Source organism: Perognathus longimembris, chromosome 26 (genome assembly GCF_023159225.1).
Source record: "Perognathus longimembris pacificus isolate PPM17 chromosome 26, ASM2315922v1, whole genome shotgun sequence".
NCBI lineage: Eukaryota > Metazoa > Chordata > Mammalia > Rodentia > Heteromyidae > Perognathus > Perognathus longimembris.
Genome location: NC_063186.1, coordinates 8,516,068 through 8,535,681, shown reverse-complemented (window position 1 = coordinate 8,535,681; position 19,614 = coordinate 8,516,068). Strand labels below are relative to the sequence as shown.

The 19,614-nt window shown below is 56.1% G+C and overlaps 1 protein-coding gene across 1 annotated transcript; it reads left to right on the top strand.

Moving 5' to 3' along the window:
* The first annotated feature begins 701 nt into the window (after nt 1-701).
* Nucleotides 702-17,513, top strand: Slc38a3 (solute carrier family 38 member 3). Its single transcript, XM_048334968.1, has 16 exons — nt 702-835; nt 10,574-10,730; nt 10,845-10,926; nt 11,246-11,361; nt 12,349-12,422; nt 12,494-12,586; nt 12,696-12,777; nt 13,811-13,893; nt 14,004-14,062; nt 14,549-14,713; nt 14,799-14,878; nt 15,163-15,263; nt 15,397-15,521; nt 15,623-15,767; nt 16,369-16,472; nt 16,571-17,513. Exons 2-16 carry the CDS (start codon nt 10,630-10,632, stop codon nt 16,673-16,675), a joined length of 1,515 nt encoding a protein of 504 aa, XP_048190925.1. The 5' UTR covers nt 702-835; nt 10,574-10,629; the 3' UTR covers nt 16,676-17,513.
* The last annotated feature ends 2,101 nt before the right edge of the window (nt 17,514-19,614 follow it).

Sequence of the window (19,614 nt, the reverse complement as noted above, 5' to 3'; positions counted from 1 at the left end):
GGAGCTGCATACTCTTTTGATTACTGGGGTGAAGGCAGAATGGATGCAGGAACCCCTTCATCCAATGGCTGGTGAGACAGGCCAGACATGACAGATACGTGTGTGTTGGTCCTAAGGCTGGAACGGAGCCTTTGCACTCAGTGTGAGTGCTCTACCCCTTGAACCACGGCTCTACGTCCAGCTTTTTGCTGGTCCACAGGAGGTCAGCTCATGGACTTTTCTTGCAGGAGGAGCTGGCTTCCCACGGGGATCCTCTGATCTTGGCCTCGGGAGTAGCTAGGATGACAGTTGTGAGCCAGGGGCACCGGGCTCCAGATAATAATAGTTTGTTGTTGTTGTTGTTGTTGCCTGATGTCTGGCCGTCCACTCAGAGTCCTTGCCCTTGTTCCCACTCCTCTTGGCCAAAAGCTCTCCAATCTGGCTTCAGGGGGCCATGAGGGCCAAGCGTTTGAGGGGTTAAGGGGCAACTAGAGTTCACAGAGATGGCCTGAGGCACCCCCACCACACACACACACACACACACACACACACACACACGTGTGTCTTCTCTCATCCCTCCCACCCAGGGGTCGGGGTCCCTCCTGTCCCCCTCTTGGCGCCTTGCTGGCCTTTCCCCGGGACCGGCCCCTCCTCCCGCGGGCGGGCAGCCCGGGGGATTGACTGGGGCCTGGGGGGGGGGGGGGGGGAGAGGGGGGCGGGCCCGGGGCGTGGCCGGGAGCCCTTCATCCCCAGCCGCCGCTGCTGCCGTCTCTGTTCTCAGCCTTGGGCTTCGCCAGGAACACGGTGGACCCGGACCGGAGCGCAGCGCCCCGCGCCTGCCCACCCACGAGGCCAGGTACGGGGGGGGGGGTCGGGGGGTAGGGGGGGGCGTCGACCCCTTTCCTCCTCCTCCTCCCAACCCCGGGGGACACAGGGAGGGCTGAGCCCTGCGGGGATCCCTCCTGCAGTCCAGAGCGGGGGGGGGGCCTCTGGGCAGCACCCCCCCTCCCCTGCTCGGTGTCACCCCCACCCCGGCTGCGGGGCTGCGCCCGGGGCGCAGGCCGCCCCCCCCCCCCAGCCCCAGCCCGGCTCTGCGCTCCCGCCCGCGTCCCCACAGGGGCCCCACGTTGACTCCAAACTTCTTGGCAGAGTCAAGCTGGACAGCTGTTCCCCCCCCAACACACACACACACCCTGGGGCTGGGGTCACAGGGTGCCTAGTTTGGGAAGTTGGGGTACCCCGGTTCCGGCTCGGATTGGAGAGGGTCGCGGAAGGGCGCCCCGCGCAGCCCCTGGAGCGGTGCCCCGCGGGACAGGGCGCCTAGCCGGCCGGAGCGAGCGAGCGAGCCCCGGGCTGGCTGGCAGGCTGGGGATCTGGGTATATTTATCCCGGCCTTCTTGGGCAAGGTTTGAGGGCAGATCGGGCCGAGGGGGGTCATGGGGTCCATGCTGGCCCCCCGGAGTCGGTGCCACTTGCGGCGGGGGGCGGGGGGGGCAGCCTGGCACGGGCGCAGGCGCGCGCACGGGCAGGCAGCGCAGGGCTCTGGTGGCTCTCTGGCGGGAGGGGGGGGGCAGATGCCATGGGCACCCTCTCCCCACCTGCCATCCAGGCTGAGGGGGGGCGGGCTTCATGAAGAGGCAGCCCAGCTCCCAGGAGAGGGGAAGCGACCCACACCCGGTTTGCATGAGCCCGACCCCCCCTCCCCAGCGCCGGCCCCTATCATTGGCCATGGCGAGTGCATGCGTTTGTTTACACTGGAGGAAGGAGGCCAGGGGTGGGGCCATGGGGAATCTGCCCTTTCCCCCACAGTGACCTGAGCCTGGTGCCCAGCTCCGGGCTCCAGCACCGGACCGAGGAAGAGGGCTTAATGCAAAGGGGCCCGGCTCCTGGAGCCAGGATCTTCTCCGGGTCCTTCCTTCAGCCTGTCAGACCTGTTCCTTCCATGCTAGCCAAGTGCATCACCCCGGGGAAGAAACCCCTTCGTGGACAATCTAGGATGGTGGGGGGGGGGGGGCGGGCTTGGTTCCTTCGGGAAGAAAGGCTAGTCCTTTGGAGCACTCAGTCTGGAAAAGGAGAACACTTAGATGCAAGCACAGTTCTCCTTGGAGGCCTCCCCTCAGAATCCCCAGTGGTGGGATGGACAGATGAGGAACTGCATGAAGCCAGGCCTGGCATAGCTCTGAGAAGCCATGAATGACTGAAATCAGGAAGGGCAATCTCTGACTTCTGGGTAGGGTGTGTGTCTCAGAACTTCATTCTCCCTGGCACACCCCCCCCCCCCACCCAGAGCTGATGTCCATCTCTGGCTTCCCAAACTCCTCTACTAAGTGTACTTTCTCCCACCCCAGGGCTACACCATGATCGCCAACTGCTCCTATGCTGTACCAGCACCCGAGCTAGTAGCCTTAAATGGAGAAACTGAGGCATGATGAGAGAGGGAGGTAGTTCATGGTCTCTGGGCCAAGGAAGATTTTAAGCTGAGTGAAACATACCCTATAAGTATGGATATGAATACATTTGCCCTGTGTGTGTGTGTGTGTGTGTGTGTGTGCGTTCACTAGGACTTGAACTCAGGACCTGGGTGCTGTCCCTGAGCTTTTTTGCTCAGGCTGGCATTCTACCACTTGAGCGAGGCCTCCATTGCTGGCTTTTGGGTGGTTAAAGAGAAGAGACTTGTGAACTTAACTCCCTTGGGCTGGCTTTGAACCGCAATGCTCAGATCTCAGCCTCCTGATCAGCTGGGTATTACAGACATGAACATTCAGTGCCAGGCCAGGAACACCTATTATAAGGGGGGGAGATGGTGGAGTACTGATGAGAGACAGTTTGGGGGTAGAAAGTAGAAATGGGTTGTGCAGCCTAGTAGGGTGGGGACCCCATGAGAGAATGTTCTAGCAGATACCAGGACCATTTAGAACACTTAAGATGAGCTGGGGGCTGACTGAGGGCCTTGACCCCCACTCCATTCATTTGCCATTGACTGAACCCCAACTGTCGGGTGAATGGAAGAATACTGACGAGGTAGGCTTTTCACTCTGCCTGGTAGGAGACACAGGAGGGCAGGGTGGGGCTCTAGAAGACCAGGCAAGGCTTCTGGGGGGACCAAAGGGAAGGCCCAGCTGCTGGGGCAGGAGGGGCTTTCCTGCCAGGGGCCTAAAGTTGCTTGCTTTTGAATTTCCGCTCTGCGGGCCACGTCCTGTATACAGCATCTGAGCCAGCACGTCGGCCCATGTGAACGACCACTGACAATGGCAGGCACTCCGGCTGACCGTCATGTCGGTGGAACTGTTCAGGTAGACAAGCCTTTGGTGTTGGCTCTTGGATCTCTGAGTTTTCTAGCTGAGCTTGGTCCTGTGGCATTCATAGACTTGGCCACAGAATGACCCTGTACCTGGTCTGGTCTGGTGGGACCATAGGCCAGCCATAGATAGGGAGACTTAGAGATGAGGGTAGCAGTCTTCAAATGGCCTCTGGGGTTCTATCTGACCATCTTTCCATAGCCGGCTGGGCCTGCTATCACAAAAAAAAAAAAAAAGGCATATGGGTTCTCTCTTCCCTTCTTGATTTTTCAGGGCCTTTCTGTGTCTTTTATTAGATCTCCCTTAGCCATCTCTTGCTCTATGTGCCTCTCCATCTGGCTGTTTCTGATGGGTTGGTCCTGTCTCTTTTTCTCACCTCTTTGGTGTCTGTCTCCCTGTCTGAATGTCTATCCATCTATCAACAAGTGATTTTTTTTGGGGGGGGGGTCTCTCTGTTTCCCTGTATTTGTGTCCCTCTATATCCATCCACATTTCTCTTGCTCCTGGCCCTATGGTCTGCCTAGATCAGTATGCATGGACGTGTGTGTGTGTGTGTGTGTGTGTGTGTGTGTGTGTGTGTTATTTTTCCCTCCTCTTTCTCTGTTCCCTCCCTGGGCCTCTCTCTGCTTCTCGCTGACCTCGGAGGGTGCCCCTCCTCCTCCAGGCTGACCTTGCCTTTAGCCCCCCATCAGGGTCTACAATGAGCCCTAAGTTGCCTGAGGCCTGCGTTCCAGCTTTTCTTTGGGGCCCCGCAGTCCGGCTGTCCAAATATTTGGCCGCCTCCAGGGGATTCCGGGTCAGCAGGGGGAGAGATGGGCCGGCTGGCGTAGGGTCTCCCCTGCCTCTGGGGGGGCCTGGGTCACGTGATGTCCTGTCCTTTGCCTCCGCTGGGCCTCTGGCTGCACGTCCGTCCGTCTCAGCAGGCTGGCAGTGGAGTGGGGGGAAGGGGCTGCTGGTGGCTCTGGCCAACCTGAGCTTGAGAGTTCACAGAAAGCCGCCCGGGCACGGAGGAGCCAGGGCCACATGGGAGGTGAGGCCAAGGTGACTTGGAAGTGTCCGTTGGTGTCTAGGAAATGTACCTTATCACAGGAAAGTCTATCTTCCGGCCCCGGCTGGGCCTCTCAGATCCTCCTAGAACAATCCCGGATGCCCAGAATACAGAGGCACAGACTTTAGATTCCAGGGCCAGGGAGCTGGGGGCGGGGGGGGGGGGGGCTGGTGGTGGTGGTGAGCGAGATTGGTATGGCCAATAACACATCTGGGGCACCAGCCTTGACCTGGGTCGTTCCCCCTTGTGTGTGACACCCGCCACTCGTGGGGAACTGAGATCTATGATGACCAAAATCTGGAATCATGGTCCAACGGGGATGGGGGCATCTTTTGTTGTTGTTTTTTTAACAGATCCTAGGGCTTGAATTCAGGGCCTAGACACTGTCCCTGAGCTTCTTTTGTTCAAGACTAGCACTCTACCATTTGAGCCACAGTGCCACTTTCATCTTTTTTTTTTTTTTTTTTTGGTAGTTTAGTGAAGATAAGAATCTCACAGAGGGCTGGGGATATGGCCTAGTGGCAAGAGAGCTTGCCTCGTATACATGAGGCCCTGGGTTCGATTCCCCAGCACCACATATACAGAAAACGGCCAGAAGTGGCGCTGTGGCTCAAGTGGCAGAGTGCTAGCCTTGAGCAAAAGGAAGCCAGGGACAGTGCTCAGGCCCTGAGTCCAAGGCCCAGGACTGGCCAAAAAAAAAAAAAAAAAAAAGAATCTCACAGATGTCCCTGCCTGGGCTGGCTTCAAACTACCATCCTCAGATCTCAGCCTCCTAAGTAGCTAGGATTGCTGGGATGAGCCACTGGCACCTGCTAAGGGTGCCAGTGTGTGTGTGTGTGTGTGTGTGTGTGTGTGTGTGTGTGTGTGTGTGTGTGTGTGTGTACTGGGACTTGAACTCAGAGCCTAGATGCTATCCCTTAGCTTTTTTTTTTTTTTTTTTTTTTTTTGCTCTACCGCTTGAGCTACATCCAGCCCCACTTCCCAGCTTTTTTGGTGATTGAGATAAGCGTCTACCCAGGCTGCCTTTGAATCTTGATTGATCTTCACCTCTCAGCCTGGAATAACTAGGATGATAGGCATGAGCCCCTGGCACCCAGCTAACCAGGATGTCTTTTAATACTCTCCTGTGTGCTAACAGCTGTCTACTTCCCCTGGCCTAGATATCTGACTCCCACCCACATCAGCTCCCAGCAGCCCCTGACTGTGTGGACAACATAGCTCAGTGCATCCTATTTCTTGGTCCTCAGGGAGGGTGGGTTTCCTCTGAAGCCTGGAGGAGTAGGTGGGCAGAGGGGTAGCTGTAGATGGGTGCCCGGCTAGGACAGTACCCCATCTTAGCCAAGAAGGAAAGTGCGGTCAGATGCTCATAGCTCCGGCTTGTCATGCGAGCTACTCAGGAGGCTGAGATCTGAGGATTGCCTTGTGAAGCCAGCCCAGCTAGGAATGTCCGTGAGACTCTCCTCTCCAAATAACCACCAGAAAGCTGGAAGTAGAGCTGTGTGGTTCAAGTGGTAGAAGGCTAACTTTGAGTGAAAATAACTGAGGGGCATCGCCCAGGCCCTGAGTTCTAGCCCTGGTGCCAACACACACACACACACACACACACACACACACACACACACACGGGAGTGGTAACAATGAGCTGAGCTAGAACGAGGGGCAATCCTCCCCGCTGTGTCCTGAGGTGCAGCCATAGTAGACTCTCAAGCTGTAGCACAGCTGGGCAGTGGCAGGAAGTTTCTGAGCCTCCATCAGTGCATGTGGTCACAGGACCAAGAGAAAAGACATGGTGGACGCTCCTTTGTAGTCAGCCCCCGCCCCCTCCCCGACTGCAAACCCTATCTGCCCTCCAGCAGTGCTGAGGAAGGCAGGGATATGAGCCCTGGGACTCCTGGGCTTCTCATAAGGACTGCCACCAGCAGCCAGCCAGCTATGGCCTGGATTCCTGAGCCTACAAGTCTTTAATTAGCCCAACTCAACACCCGCCCAAGGTGTGCCTGACAAATTCTCACTTGTGATCCCCACGTGAGCAGGCGTTACCTGCTGTGCCATCCGGCAGCCCCTGCCCCTCCTGCCCAGAGCAGTGGTCCGAGACGTTCATTTACTGCTCAGATCCACACTGCATCCATTCTGACGACCTGGCCAATGACCTCTCCATGCCCCAACGCTCCACCCTAAGGGCCTCGGGAGGCTCCTCAAAGCCTTGTGGGACACCTCGTTGCTGGGGGACCCTCAGAGGCCCACTCTGCCTGGGGTGAGGGCCAAGCAAGCCAGGCTCATGGTCTAACCTTTCACCACAGTAGACTAGAATCTCCTGGAAACGTTTTTTCCTTCCTTCCTTCCTTCCTTCCTTCCTTCCTTCCTTCCTTCCTTCCTTCCTCCCTCCCTTCCTTCCTTCCTCCCTTCCTTCCTTCCTCCTTTCCTCCCTCCCTCCCTCCCCCCCCCTCTTTCTTTCTTTCTCCAGTCCTGGGTCTTGAACTCAGAGCCTAAGCACTGTCCCTGGCTTCTTTTTGCTCAAGGCTAGCACTCTACCACTTTCCGGCTTTTTCTATGTATGTTGTGCTGAGGAATTGAACCCAGGGCTTCATGTATACGAGGCGAGCACTCTACCACTAGGCCATATTCCCAGCCCCTCTTTTATTTTTTTTTAATGTGCCAGTACTGGGGCTTGAACTCAGGACCTGGGCACTGACCCTTGACTCTTTCCTTCAAGGATGGCACCATTGAGCCACAGCTCCATTTTTTGGCTTTTGGTAGATTAAGTGGCGAGAAGAGTCTCACTCACTTTCCTGCCCCGGGCTGGCTTTGAACCACAATCTTTTATCTCAGACTCCTGAGTAGCTAGGATTTACAAGGATGAGCCACCGGTGGTACTGGGCTGGAAGCTTTTCTTCAGCAAGGCTTTCCTCCCTGAGTTTGCCCTACGTCCTCAATGCAATGGAGGCCGGTGGGGCGGGAGCTGTTAAAAATAGGCTTCCAGCCACAGGAAATGGCTGGGGTCCCCCCCATGAAAAGCCAAGCTAATCTCACCCTGGGCCCCATCCTGGGACCCCGCCCTCCGCCCTACCTCTTACTGAAGTATAGACCTTGACCCAGCCTTTAATGTTCTGCCAGACTTGTCTGAAGCCTGAGATCTTTCATATGCCACCCACACCACCTGCTCCACACCGCACCTCGGGACCTTTGCCCATGCTGTCCCTTCTGCCCGGAGCTCTCTGTCCCGTTCCACACCTTAGTTAGAACTCCTGTGGAATTTTAGCACGGGCTATGGCACCTCCTGGAGGAAGTCTTGCGCTCCCTTCTCCCTCTGGGACTTGTGCATGCTGGGTGTGTGTGTGTGTGTGTGTGTGTGTGTGTGTGTGTGTGTCTGTCTGTCTGTCTGTCTGTCTGTCTGTCTGTCCATCCTGGGCCTTGAATGTAGGGCCTGGAGTTTTTAGCCCCTGAGTTTTTGTGCTCAAAGCTAGCACTCTACTATTCACAGCTCTGCTTCTGGCTTTTGGGGTGCTTAATTGGAAGTAAGAGTCTCGTATAGATTTTCCTGCCTGGGCTGGCTTCAAATTGTGATCCTCAGAGCTCAGCCTCCTGAGTAGCTAGGACTATAGGTGTGAGCCCCGGCACCTGCTCTCTACCTCTTATCGCCTCCCACCCACCCCCCCCCCCGAGTCCCAGGCTCACTTCTGGGATTTAGGGAGCTTACCCCTTTCAGAGCAGACATCGCTGGTTATGTCACATCTTTGCCAGCATTTTGGACTCACCTGAGACTCAGCCAGGACTAATTATGAAGGAGTGCTAGCTAGCCACCAGGCCCCAAAGGTCTAGGCTTTTCGTCCTACAGAGGAATAGAGAATAGGAAGCCCGAAGCTTAGACACCTCCCACAGCCTGGGAACCGTGGTCTCCCTGGAGGCAGTGCACAGCGAGGTGTCCTGATGGGACGCCTCAGCCAGGACACAATGCACCCTTCGCACACACCAGCCCAGGCAAGCCCTCGGGGCTTCACTGAGGCCATGGAAGCGAAGGATACTTTGTCCAGGCTGCAGGCTGCAGGCTGCAGACTTAGTCCTCTCTGAGGGCCTGTCCCAGCTTGCCCAGCTTGGGGGGCCAGGCAAGGGCAACCTGCCAAGTGCCAGGGGGCTCCGTGAAGGACTCTGGAGACCTGGCACCGGCACAGAAGCAAGCAGGTGGAGGCCTTGAAACAGAGTGATGGCGAAGCTTGGAGAACAGGCAGGCCTGGGGAAATGCTGGCCTTGAGGAGGGCTGAAGGGGAGAAGCCAATATTGCTTCCTACGGTCCTGAGTGGACGGGCCAGGAAGGAAGGGGGGCTCACAGCAGGCTGCTGAGGAGGTAGAGGTAGTAGATATGGTGTCAGAGATGGGGTACCCCCGAATCTGAGTTCCAGCCCAAGAAAATGAGGGAGGGGGGGTCTTCTGATCAGTAAGGGCAAAGCTTAAGGATACCAGGACATGGGGCTGGGAATATGGCCTAGTGGTAGAGTGCTCACCTCGTATACATGAAGACCTGGGTTCGATTCCTCAGCACCACATATACAGAAAATGGCCAGAAGTGGCGCTGTGGCTCAAGTGGCAGAGTGCTAGCCTTGAGCAAAAAGAAGCCAGGGGGCTGGGGATATAGCCTAGTGGCAAAAGTGCCTGCCTCGGATACACGAGGCCCTAGGTTCGATTCCCCAGCACCACATATACAGAAAACGGCCAGAAGTGGCGCTGTGGCTCAAGTGGCAGAGTGCTAGCCTTGAGCGGGAAGAAGCCAGGGACAGTGCTCAGGCCCTGAGTCCAAGGCCCAGGACTGGCCAAAAAAAAAAAAAAAAAGAAGCCAGGGACAGTGCTCAGGCCCTGAGTTCAAACCCAGGACACATACACACAGCTTAGTCCCAACTTCCTTATTCACCTCTTCCCTTGAGTGTCGAATGCAAGTCCTCCGGGTGCTTCAAATTCAAGAGCTAGCCCAGAGACTAAAATGAGAGAACTGGGACTTCAGAGCATCCTTTGGGAAAAGGAGTGACCTAGTCCTCAGGACTAGGCCGTGGTGGGCTGCCTCTTCCAACAGAGTCACCCCCCCCTCCCTCAGGACTCCATTCTGGCTCAGCCCGCAGGCTTGTCTGGCTTTCAGGATATCCCCACAAACTCTGGTTTACTATGCCTAGGCACCTTCTGGGCATGGATAGGAGACTGCTGGTCCCAGAGATGGGAGAGGGGCCAACCGAGTTGTCTGGGCAATGCAAAGGGGGAAACAGGGAAGCTGTATCTTTTGGAGTCCCAGGCAGAACCAACTCCTAAGAGCAAGAAAAAGGCTCTGGCTAGGGAGCCAGGCTTCTTTTGCACTGGCCAAGCCCTGGGACTCTTGGCTGTGGGGGACTCAGAGAGGGCTTTATTTAGCGGATGATCTGGAATGATGGGCACCTGAGAGCCGGGGCCACCCTGGCAGGAGAGGAGAGGCTTCAAGGAAAACATGGCCAAGACTAGGTGGAAAGTTAGGATTGGGTGGCCCAGAGGGCTTAGGTCTTGAAACACCCATTTCCTGGAAGGGCCCTGAAGAGCCTTTTTTTTCCCCCCCCCCACAGCCGAGCAGTAAGAGCCCAGGTGTCCCTGCCCCAGCACTGCCTCAGGCCTCCTGGCTTGGGGGTGTGGGGGGGCAGCCTCTGTGCCCACTGTTCCAAGTGCCAGCTCTCAGCCCACAGAGAGCCCTTTGTTCTGGCTGCCAGCAGTGCCCGCCGGGCGGCTGGGAACAGGGCCCACCGCCCTCACCCTCTCGCGAGGCCTCTAGCCATCAGGCAATGCCATCTAGGCTGGCCAGGAGGTTGCTGGCACCCAGGACCAGCGCAGGAAACGGTGTCCCAGAACCAGCGGTGGGGAGGGGAGCGTCATTCCTGAGTGCACACCCCGAGGAGGGTGGAGGACCTGGGACTCAGCATCCCTGCCGCCGCTGCCGCCGGGTCAGCTCAGGTCAAGCACCAATGACCCTCGCTTCACAGATGGGGAAACTGAGGTTGCAAAGGGCTTGTGTGGGCAGGTGATAGATAGCAGCTGAGGTGTCCCATCAAGACGTCGCTGGTAGCTCCAGCCTGTCATCCCAAAAATCTAAGTCCTTCCCATCCTAAAGGAGACCCCAGCGAGGCCGGAGGCAGAGGCTCAGGTGAACACAGGTCCTGGGGGACCCTCTGCTACTGACCCCATGTGGAAGGTTGAGCTGTGAGCCCCAAAAGTAACAGAGGGCCTGGCTGTCCCCCCGCAGACACCCGCGTGACTGTTGGTGTGAAAGCAAGAACTCCAGATTGTGGTCCCCAAGGCATGGACGCACCTTTGCAGACAGAGATGGTAGAGCTGGTACCCAACGGCAAACACTTGGAGGGGCTGCTTCCCGTCGGCATGCCCGCCACAGACAACGAGAGGTGAGGAGAAGAGGACCCCAGGGGAGGCTCCAGGAAGGCTGGGCGGTGGGGGAGAGGGGGTTCACCACACAGGACTGGACCTCTGGCACCTAACTAACTGCTTCCTGTCTGCAGGATGGAAGATTCCAGAAGGAGCTGTGTAGAAGGCAAGAGCTTCTTACAGAAAAGCCCCAGCAAGGAGCCCCACTTTACTGATGTGAGCTGGACCACCCCAAGGGTTTGGGGGGAGGGGAACTGTGGGGAGCTTAGACACAGTAGTGGGGTGCTCTGGTTCTTTTTGTTTGTTCTTTGTTTGGTTCAAGGCTATCACTTGAGCCACAACTCCACTTCTGGCTTTTTGCTGGTTAATTGGAGATAAGAGTCTCAGGGCCTTTCCTTCCCAGGCTGGCTTTGAACCGTGATCTTCCGATCTCAGCCTCCCGAGTAGCTACAGGTGTGAGCCATTGGTGGCCCAGAGAGTTCCATGTTTGGCTGACTCTATCTCCCCCTCCCCACCCACCTCCGGTCTCCCGCAGTTCGAGGGCAAGACATCATTTGGGATGTCAGTGTTCAACCTCAGCAACGCCATAATGGGCAGCGGCATCCTGGGGCTGGCCTACGCCATGGCCAACACAGGCATCATTCTTTTCCTGTGAGTACCTCGGCAAACGTTCTGAATTTACAGACTCCCAAACAAACCACCCACCATGACCTCCCGAGACTCTCCCGTTCCCTACCCAGTGTGTGGGCAAACCACGGCTGCAAAAAACAGTCACAGGCAGACAGATAGACCTCACTGCTCAGTAAACCCACAGACCCGAGTCTGTGCTACCATCTTTACAAACGATGGGCCAAACCCTGTAGCCAGGTCGTGTGAGCACACGGGGCCTTGACCTGAGGCCTCGATCCTGCAGCCAGAATGGAAAAATAGGTGTGTCCCCAAGACTCACGAGAAGAGTGCCCAGAAAATAGTCACAAAGTCAGGCACCAGTGGCTCACGACTGTCATCCTAGCTACTCAGGAGGCTGAGATCTGAGGATCATAGTTGGAAGCCAGCTCGGATAGGAAAATTCATGAGATCAAGCCTCAGGACTGGGTTAAAAAAAAAGCAAAAACTCACAAGGTGCCCACCCTTGACCTAGAGGTCCTCCCTTAGAGGTTATATCCTGCCTTGGGTCATACTTCTGGAGCTTTCTGGGCTTGCATTTGCTTCTCTCTCTCTCTCTCTCTCTCTCTCTCTCTCTCTCTCTCTCTCTCTCTCTCTCTCTCTCTCTTTGTGCTAGGTTGTGGGGCCTTGAACTCAGGACCTGGGTGCTATCCCTGAGCTCTTATGCTCAAGGCTCGTGCTCTGCCACTTTGAGCCACAGTTCCACTTCTGGTTTTCTGGTGGTTTCGTTGGAAATACGAGTCATATAGACTTTCTGCCCGGGCTGGCTTTGAACCATGATCCTCAGATCTCAGCCTCCTGAGTAGCTAGAATGACAGGCATCATTTACTTTTATGATGGCTCCAACTATCCCAATCCCAAATACCCACCCAGGACCTCCCACATCTCCTCAGTCCCTCCCACATCTCCTCAGTCCCTGGCAGACAAGGGAGTGTTCACAGTCGCTTTTCCTCCATCTCCCCCCCCCCCCAGGTTCCTGTTGACAGCCGTCGCCCTGCTTTCTAGCTACTCCATCCATTTGCTCCTTAAGTCCTCCGGGATTGTGGGTGAGTCTCTCGCCCTGGGGGGTGCCTGAGAGAGAGTGGGTGAGTTCTCCTGACCGTCCTGATCTCTACAGGCATCCGTGCCTATGAGCAGCTGGGCTACCGTGCCTTCGGGACCCCGGGAAAGCTGGCGGCAGCCCTAGCCATCACACTCCAGAACATCGGAGGTGAGGGGGTGCGCAGGGCAGGTGGAGGAGAAGGTCGGAAGGCTGCTTACTTTGGGCAACCCTAACACTTCTCTCTCTCTCTCTCTCTCTCTCTCCTCCCCCCACCCAGCCATGTCCAGCTATCTGTACATCATCAAGTCTGAGCTGCCTCTTGTCATACAGACCTTCTTGAACCTGGAAGAGCAGACCTCGTGAGCCTAAGGGGGTGTGAGGCGGGGAGGCCTTAGTTTCCCCCCCTGAGACCCACCACTGGCCCTGGGTGCAGGAAGAGGGAGGGCCTGCCTAGGTTGGAGGGATCGAGACAGACTCCAGGCTGGTAGAAGACAGAAAGCCACCAGCCGAGACAACGTTCAGTTCCCATTAGCTAATGGGGTACCGAGGGATTCCCCCAGGATGGGATCCACGGGGGTTGGAGCAAGCTAAGGTGGAAGAAACGGGGCCCCGCCTGGCCTTGCGCCCCACATGTGAGCTGAGAGCCTTTGGCTTAACTCTAAGCACTTGCTATTCCTGACCACTGGATCACACACCCCCACTATCAAGAGATTAAGCTGGTGTGGGGGAGTGGGGGGGGGGGCGGGGGGCAGAGGATTGCCTATCCCTTTAGCCAGCCCTGACTGAGTATCCATCTTGTGGCTAGGGACTGAGAGGAAATATCAGGCCCTATTCTTGCTACACCAGCCCAGGCAAGCAAAAGGGACCGTGAGGCTACGAGTAGCTTCTAGGAGGGTGGGAATGAATTAAGATTCTGCCCCTTTGTCCCAAGGAATTAGCCTTTGGATTTGTCCGACAAGGATGGTTTGGGCCATTCTCTGTACCATCCTATGTCCCACGTGTATTTCCAGGAGAATAAGAAAAGGGCAGGATGCTACATGATCACAGCTGTCGGAAGAGAGCACAAGGGACTCAGTTATTATTAGTATTGGCAAGTTCCTGAGACCCCTGTGGAAAACATAGATACCCCCCACCCCCACCCCCAGAGCCAGGTCCCTCCAACCCACCCACCTCCTCAGGAACCCCTGTGTATTGAGGAAAAACAGCAGTAATGGTAAGGTTAGCAGCTGTGCCAAGCCAAATAGGCCTTCGTCCTCCTCCATGGCTATGGAGACTCAGCTATGGTTCTAAGGTCACCCAGTGATGTCACTGGTGTCCCCAGTGACGGGAGGCAGGTGGCCCCACTCCAGGCTGAGTGGGCCTGAGCCTGGCTTCGCCTTCTCACCCCTGCAGAGTCTGGTACATGAATGGCAACTACCTGGTGATCCTGGTCTCCTCCACGATCATTCTGCCCCTGGCGCTGATGCGTCAGCTTGGTGGGTGTGGCCGAGCTCAGCCTTGGAGGGATGTGGGGGAATCAAAGGGAGGCCCCCCCACCCCCGAACCCCCCAATCTGAACGTTTCTCCCCCTTTCCCTACTCTTCAGGTTACCTCGGCTACTCCAGCGGCTTCTCTCTCAGCTGCATGGTGTTCTTCCTCATTGCAGTGAGTCACCCTCATGTCCGCCCAGGCAGGGGGTAGTCGCTGGACACCAGTGCCTCATGCCTAGCTACTCAGGGGGCTGAGATCTGAGGATCCCGGTTCAAAGCCAGCTCAGGCAGGGAAGTCTGTGAGACTCTGATCTCTAGTTAAGCACCCCAAAACAGCCAGAAGTGGAGCTGGAGCTCAAAGTGGTAGAGCACTAACCTTGAGGGGAAAACCAAAAAAGGTCACGGGTAGCACTCAGGTCGTGAGTTCAAACCCCACGATTCACACACACACACACACACACACACACACACACACACACACACACGAAAGAGGTAGTTACCTAAGGGAGCCCTCGGTCCATAGAAGACGGCAGATGTCTTTGGGAGGCCTGGTTCAGAAGGTAGCACCCCCTTCCAATCCAGATGGAGGCGTGGCTTCGTGGGGACTCTCTCTCGGCAGCCTAGCCTGGTTCTGAGCACGCTCCTCCCCCTCCTACCTCAGGTCATCTACAAAAAGTTCCAAGTGCCCTGTCCTCTGCCCACCGCCTTGAACAATGGCACCGGCAACTTCAGCCACGTGGAGGCCATGGAGGAAAAGGCACAGCTGCCGGGAGACCTGGAGGCTGCCGCCCTCTGTACCCCAAGCTACTTCACACTCAACTCACAGGTCCTGAGAAGCCAGGCCCAAGGGATGGAGGGAAGTGGGGAGGATGATGGCAGGACAGCCTTGACCCGGTCTTGTGTGTCCCCAGACAGCATATACCATCCCCATCATGGCCTTCGCCTTCGTCTGCCACCCTGAGGTGCTACCCATCTATACGGAGCTCAAGGAGTAGGTGTCTGTGGCTGGAGGGGGGGTGAAGAAGGGGGAGGGGCTGCGCATGCCCAGAGCTGATCTGAGGAGAATGGATGTGATCTTAGGTGTGTAGTTGGTTGGTTGGGGGGGGGGGGGGGGAGGGGAGCGGGGAGGGGAAGATGACAAGACCTAAGTCACCTGATCTAAAGATCTCCGTGGCTGTCACAAGGAGAGATACCCTGAAGTATATCGAGGTCTCCCAGTGTGGCCCATCTGGTCACCAGGCCCTCTTCCCCCCCCCCCCCCCCCACCACACACAGCCCTTCCAAGAAGAAGATGCAACACATCTCCAACCTGTCCATTGCTGTCATGTATGTCATGTATTTCCTGGCGGCCCTCTTCGGCTACCTCACCTTCTACGGTACGGCTGGACCCATGGGGGCAAGGGTGGAGGCCACGTTGGGAGGCAAGGGGCCCCACGCTCAGAGCCTCAACCTCCCCCTTCTAGCCTGCTGACACCCCCCACACACACACACACTCCCTTCCCACCACAGACAGGGTGGAGTCAGAGCTGTTGCACACCTACAACAAAGTGGACGCGTTCGATGTGCTCATCTTGTGTGTGCGTGTGGCCGTGTTGACAGCCGTGACACTCACAGTGCCGATCGTCTTGTTCCCGGTGAGCCCAGGTGGCCGGTAGTTGGATCTGTGGGTGCCACGGGATGAAGGAGGGGAGAGGCCACTCGTGGTGACGCGTGTATGGCTTCCCACCTGCTCTAGGTACGCCGAGCCATCCAGCAGATGCTGTTTCAGAACCAGGAGTTCAGCTGGCTGAGACACGTGCTCATTGCCACCGGCCTGCTCACTTGTATTAATTTGCTGGTTATTTTCGCCCCCAACATCTTAGGCATCTTTGGAATTATTGGTAAGAACCTGGTCTTGTTACCAAACTTAGGGATTGTGGCCCTAGAGAACTGGACTTCTGCAAATCCCAGCGTATTTCTGAGCTCACACTCTATACACTTTCAGGGATGGCTGCTACCCATACATACAGTTCCTTCTCTTTTCCTCAAGGCCTTCTGTCAATTCCTTTCAAAGGCTCAAAGTCATGGGTGGACCTCAAAGGAGCCTCCACAAAAGATTTCATTGAGCTGAGTGCTGGTGGCTCATATTTGAATCCTCGCTCGTCAGGAGGCCGAGATCTGAGGATCACGGTTCGAAGCCAGTCCACACAGGAAAGTCTGTGAGACTCTTAGCTCCATTGAACCACCAGGAACCTGGAAGTGGCGCTGTGGCTCAAAGTGGCAGAGCGCTAGCCTTGAGCAAAAGAGCTCAGGGACAGCATCCAGGCCCTGAGTTCAAGCCCCAGTATTCACACACACAGATACACACACATGCACACACACACACGGAGGGGAGTGGATGATTTCAGACAGAGCTCTCAAGTAGAGTGAAATCTTCCCGATGAGAAATGTTGAATCTTACTGAAGGGTCCACCTGCAAACTTTAATCCATGATCTTTATAGGGGCCACGTCTGCTCCGTGTCTCATCTTCATCTTCCCTGCCATCTTCTACTTCCGAATCATACCCACTGAGAAGGAGCCTGCTAGATCTACACCCAAAATCCTGGTTCGAGGGGATCTGAACACTGGGAGGCTGGGGTGGGGCTGGGGGAGGGGGGACAGTGTCTAGACCTCTGATGTGACCCCCATTTTTGGATCCCACAGGCCCTTTGTTTCGCTGTGGTTGGCTTCTTGCTAATGACCATGAGCTTGAGCTTCATTATCATTGACTGGGTCTCGGGGACCAGCCGACATGGAGGAAACCACTAAGGATGACGCCCATCTCCTTCTGTCGACACATTCTAGTACCCCTGGACCAGAATCTCCAGCCCCTGCTCCCATCCTGTGGCCAGGTTGTGGGGGTGGGGGGGGGAAGCAAGACTAGGGAGACAGACTCATAAACACCAGGGCAATGGTCCCTGCCCACATCCTCTTCTGTGGAAGGTTTTGTTAAAGAGCCAGGAGCAAGGCCCTTAGGCCACCACCTGCTGGAATCCTGAGCTGCAGGGGGGCTTCCTGAGCAGGGAACAGGGTGGGGTTGTGGCCTCAGATCCCACCCCAACCCTTCATCTCCTCCCACCCCCTCGCACAGCTGCATACACTGAAGCAGACAGCTGGCTACTTAGGAGGTCCAGCTGCAGCCTACTGGGATACTAGAGCTGGAACCCGGGCTGACAGTCCAACACCCCCCCCCATTCTGCTCCACGGCCAGAGCAGTGCACCCAGAGAGCTCATCCCCCCTACACCCACTCTTCCCATCCCTTCCTTTTATCCCTTCCGGCTCATTTTAGACAACTCGGACCAAGTGGATCTTCTTGTCCTCTTCTATCTCCTTCGCAAGAGGGGAGCTGACCTACCCCCACAGCTAGGGCCAGGAGGTTCTGCCGAAGATGGGGGTGTCTAGCTCCAAAAGGCACCGCTGCCCCTGTCCAGGGGAGGCTGGGACTCCCGGACTCAATTCCTGGGTCCATTGCTCACATTCCACTACTCGAAGAAAGGCTGGGCCCAGAGTATATCCTACCCCTGGGAACCAAAGAACACCCCCCAAGACTGGGACGGGGTGGGGAGGCGGACAGCCCTCTTTTATAAATATGATACAGAAGACAATTTGTGTTTTTATATTCTTGGTCTCCATGATCCATGAGTCCCTGGAAAGCAGGCTAGGGAGTCAGGATGCAGAAGGTAATAGAAGCTCCCCCCCACCCCCACCCCCGTGTTCTGGCCTGAATGAGGGTAAAGGCAGGGTAAGACCCCCATCCACTCAACCCCCTGCCTTCCCCACCAGCCATTGGAATGCTCAGCCCCGGCTCTGGAGCCGAGCCAAGCTCAGCACAGACCTGCTTTCTCACGGGGTGAGGTGGGGAGGAATTAATGAGGCCCCAGGAAGTGGGACAGAGAGAAGCTGCCGGAAGGAGGCAACGTGAGGTGCATCCCCAGCAGGTCCAGAGAGGGGCTGAGCTGGGGGGGGGGTCAGCTGAGCCCATGCAGAGACCCTAAGAGGGTCTCCTACCTTCCCTGGGTTCCCCAAATGCTCTAGCAACCCTCTACCAATGCCTTGAGCCAGGGAGCTAAAATTTTTATTGATAGTAAAATCTCCTGTGAATAAAAGATGGGTGAGGGGGGTTCTGGAAAAATCTAAGGCAGGGGGGCTGCAGAGAGACTGGATAGCACCAGGTATCCTGGCCCCAGGGGTGGGCAGAGGAGATTGGGAGACTGCCTACTGCCTTGGGCAAGCCTAAACCAGCTGGAACACAACGGGATGGGCCTGCTCAGGCCTTGGCACCAAACTCTCATTAGGAGAGACCCTGCACCAGGCTAGGCCACCAGGGTAAGGACAGCAGGAAAAATCCAGTTTGAACTCACAAGGCAGCTGCCAGATCTGGAAACCCCTGAAGAAAGAACTTCCTCCAACTGGTGGCTGTTTGGCGCGGGGCAGTGCCAGCTGGGCAGAGGGGCGCTTCCTGAGTCCTATTCCCATCATGTCCAGGCGCCTGACTCCAGCCGGGGACTCACCCAGGAGTCCAAAGGCCCCTGGACACTGGCCTAGAGGTAGAGAGATTCTGACTTCTTCCCTACCAATGGGGCTAGAGCTCTGCCTGGAACCGGTGGTTCCAGGAGAGTGAGACAGAAATGGCAGTCTATCCTAAAGACAAGCAGACCTGGAAGGTCTTTTCACACACGGCCTCCATTCAAAGAACACTGCTGAGCCCAGTACTGTTGGCTCACGCCTGTCGTCCTAGCTATGCAGGAGGCTGAAATCTGAGGATCACAGTTCAAAGCCAGGCTGGGCAGGAAAGTCCGTGAGATACTGATCTCCAATGAACCATCAAGAAAAAGCCAGAAGGGCTGGGATGAGGCTCAGTGGCAAAGAGCTTGCCTAGCAAGTGCAACATCCTGGGTTCAATCCCCAGTACCACAAAAAGAAAAAGCCAAAGTGGCAGTGGGATCCAAGTGGCAGAGGACTTAGCCTTAAGCAAAAGCAGCTCAGGGACAGCATCCAGGCCCTGCGTTCGAACAGTAGGTTGGCTCACACCTGTAATCCTACTCAGGAGGCTGAGAGCTGAAGATTAAGGTTCAGATGGGCAGGAAAATCCATGAGACTCTTCTCTCCAATGAACCAGCAAAAAGCCAGAAGTGGAGCTATGGCTCAAGTGACAGAGCCACAGATTTGAGTGAAGAAAAGCAAAAAGCAAGTGAGACTTTGAGGCCCTGAGTGCAAGCCCCAGTAACAGTACACACACACACACACACACACACACACAATTGTATCAAGCATTGTTTCAACACCTGCAAGCTCATCAATAAACAAGTGCCTTCCTTGACCCTCCATTCCAAGTAGAAAGTTGGATTCAGAAAAGAAATGTAAAGCATAACCACTAAATCATATCACTTGATAGAAGGAAGATGTTAATACTATGGGAAATGAAAAAAAAATCCCCAAGGGATATTTTCCCCAAGGGGGGGGGGGCCAAAGTGGGCCTCCCTAAAGATAGACTTTTCATCAGAGATTTGCAGGGAAAAAAAAGGAGGCATGTGGGCGCTTTGAGGGGAATGCCTTAGTCAGCAGGTCGGCCAGCACACAGCCCTGAGGCAGAATGTGCCTGGCATGTGAGAGGAACTATCGGGGGGCCACTGGGGCTGGGGATGAGTGACACAAGAGACTAGAAGACTAGACCTGATGGGAGGAACAACATGGATCAAGATGAATC

Bases quoted from the DNA above. Each gene is read 5' to 3' on its own strand.
- Slc38a3 (XM_048334968.1), top strand. From the start codon at position 10,630: ATGGACGCACCTTTGCAGACAGAGATGGTAGAGCTGGTACCCAACGGC. The intron at 10,731-10,844 runs GTGAGGAGAAGA...TCCTGTCTGCAG, and splicing joins CCCGCCACAGACAACGAGAG to GATGGAAGATTCCAGAAGGA. The intron at 11,362-12,348 runs GTGAGTACCTCG...CCCCCCCCCCAG, and splicing joins ACAGGCATCATTCTTTTCCT to GTTCCTGTTGACAGCCGTCG.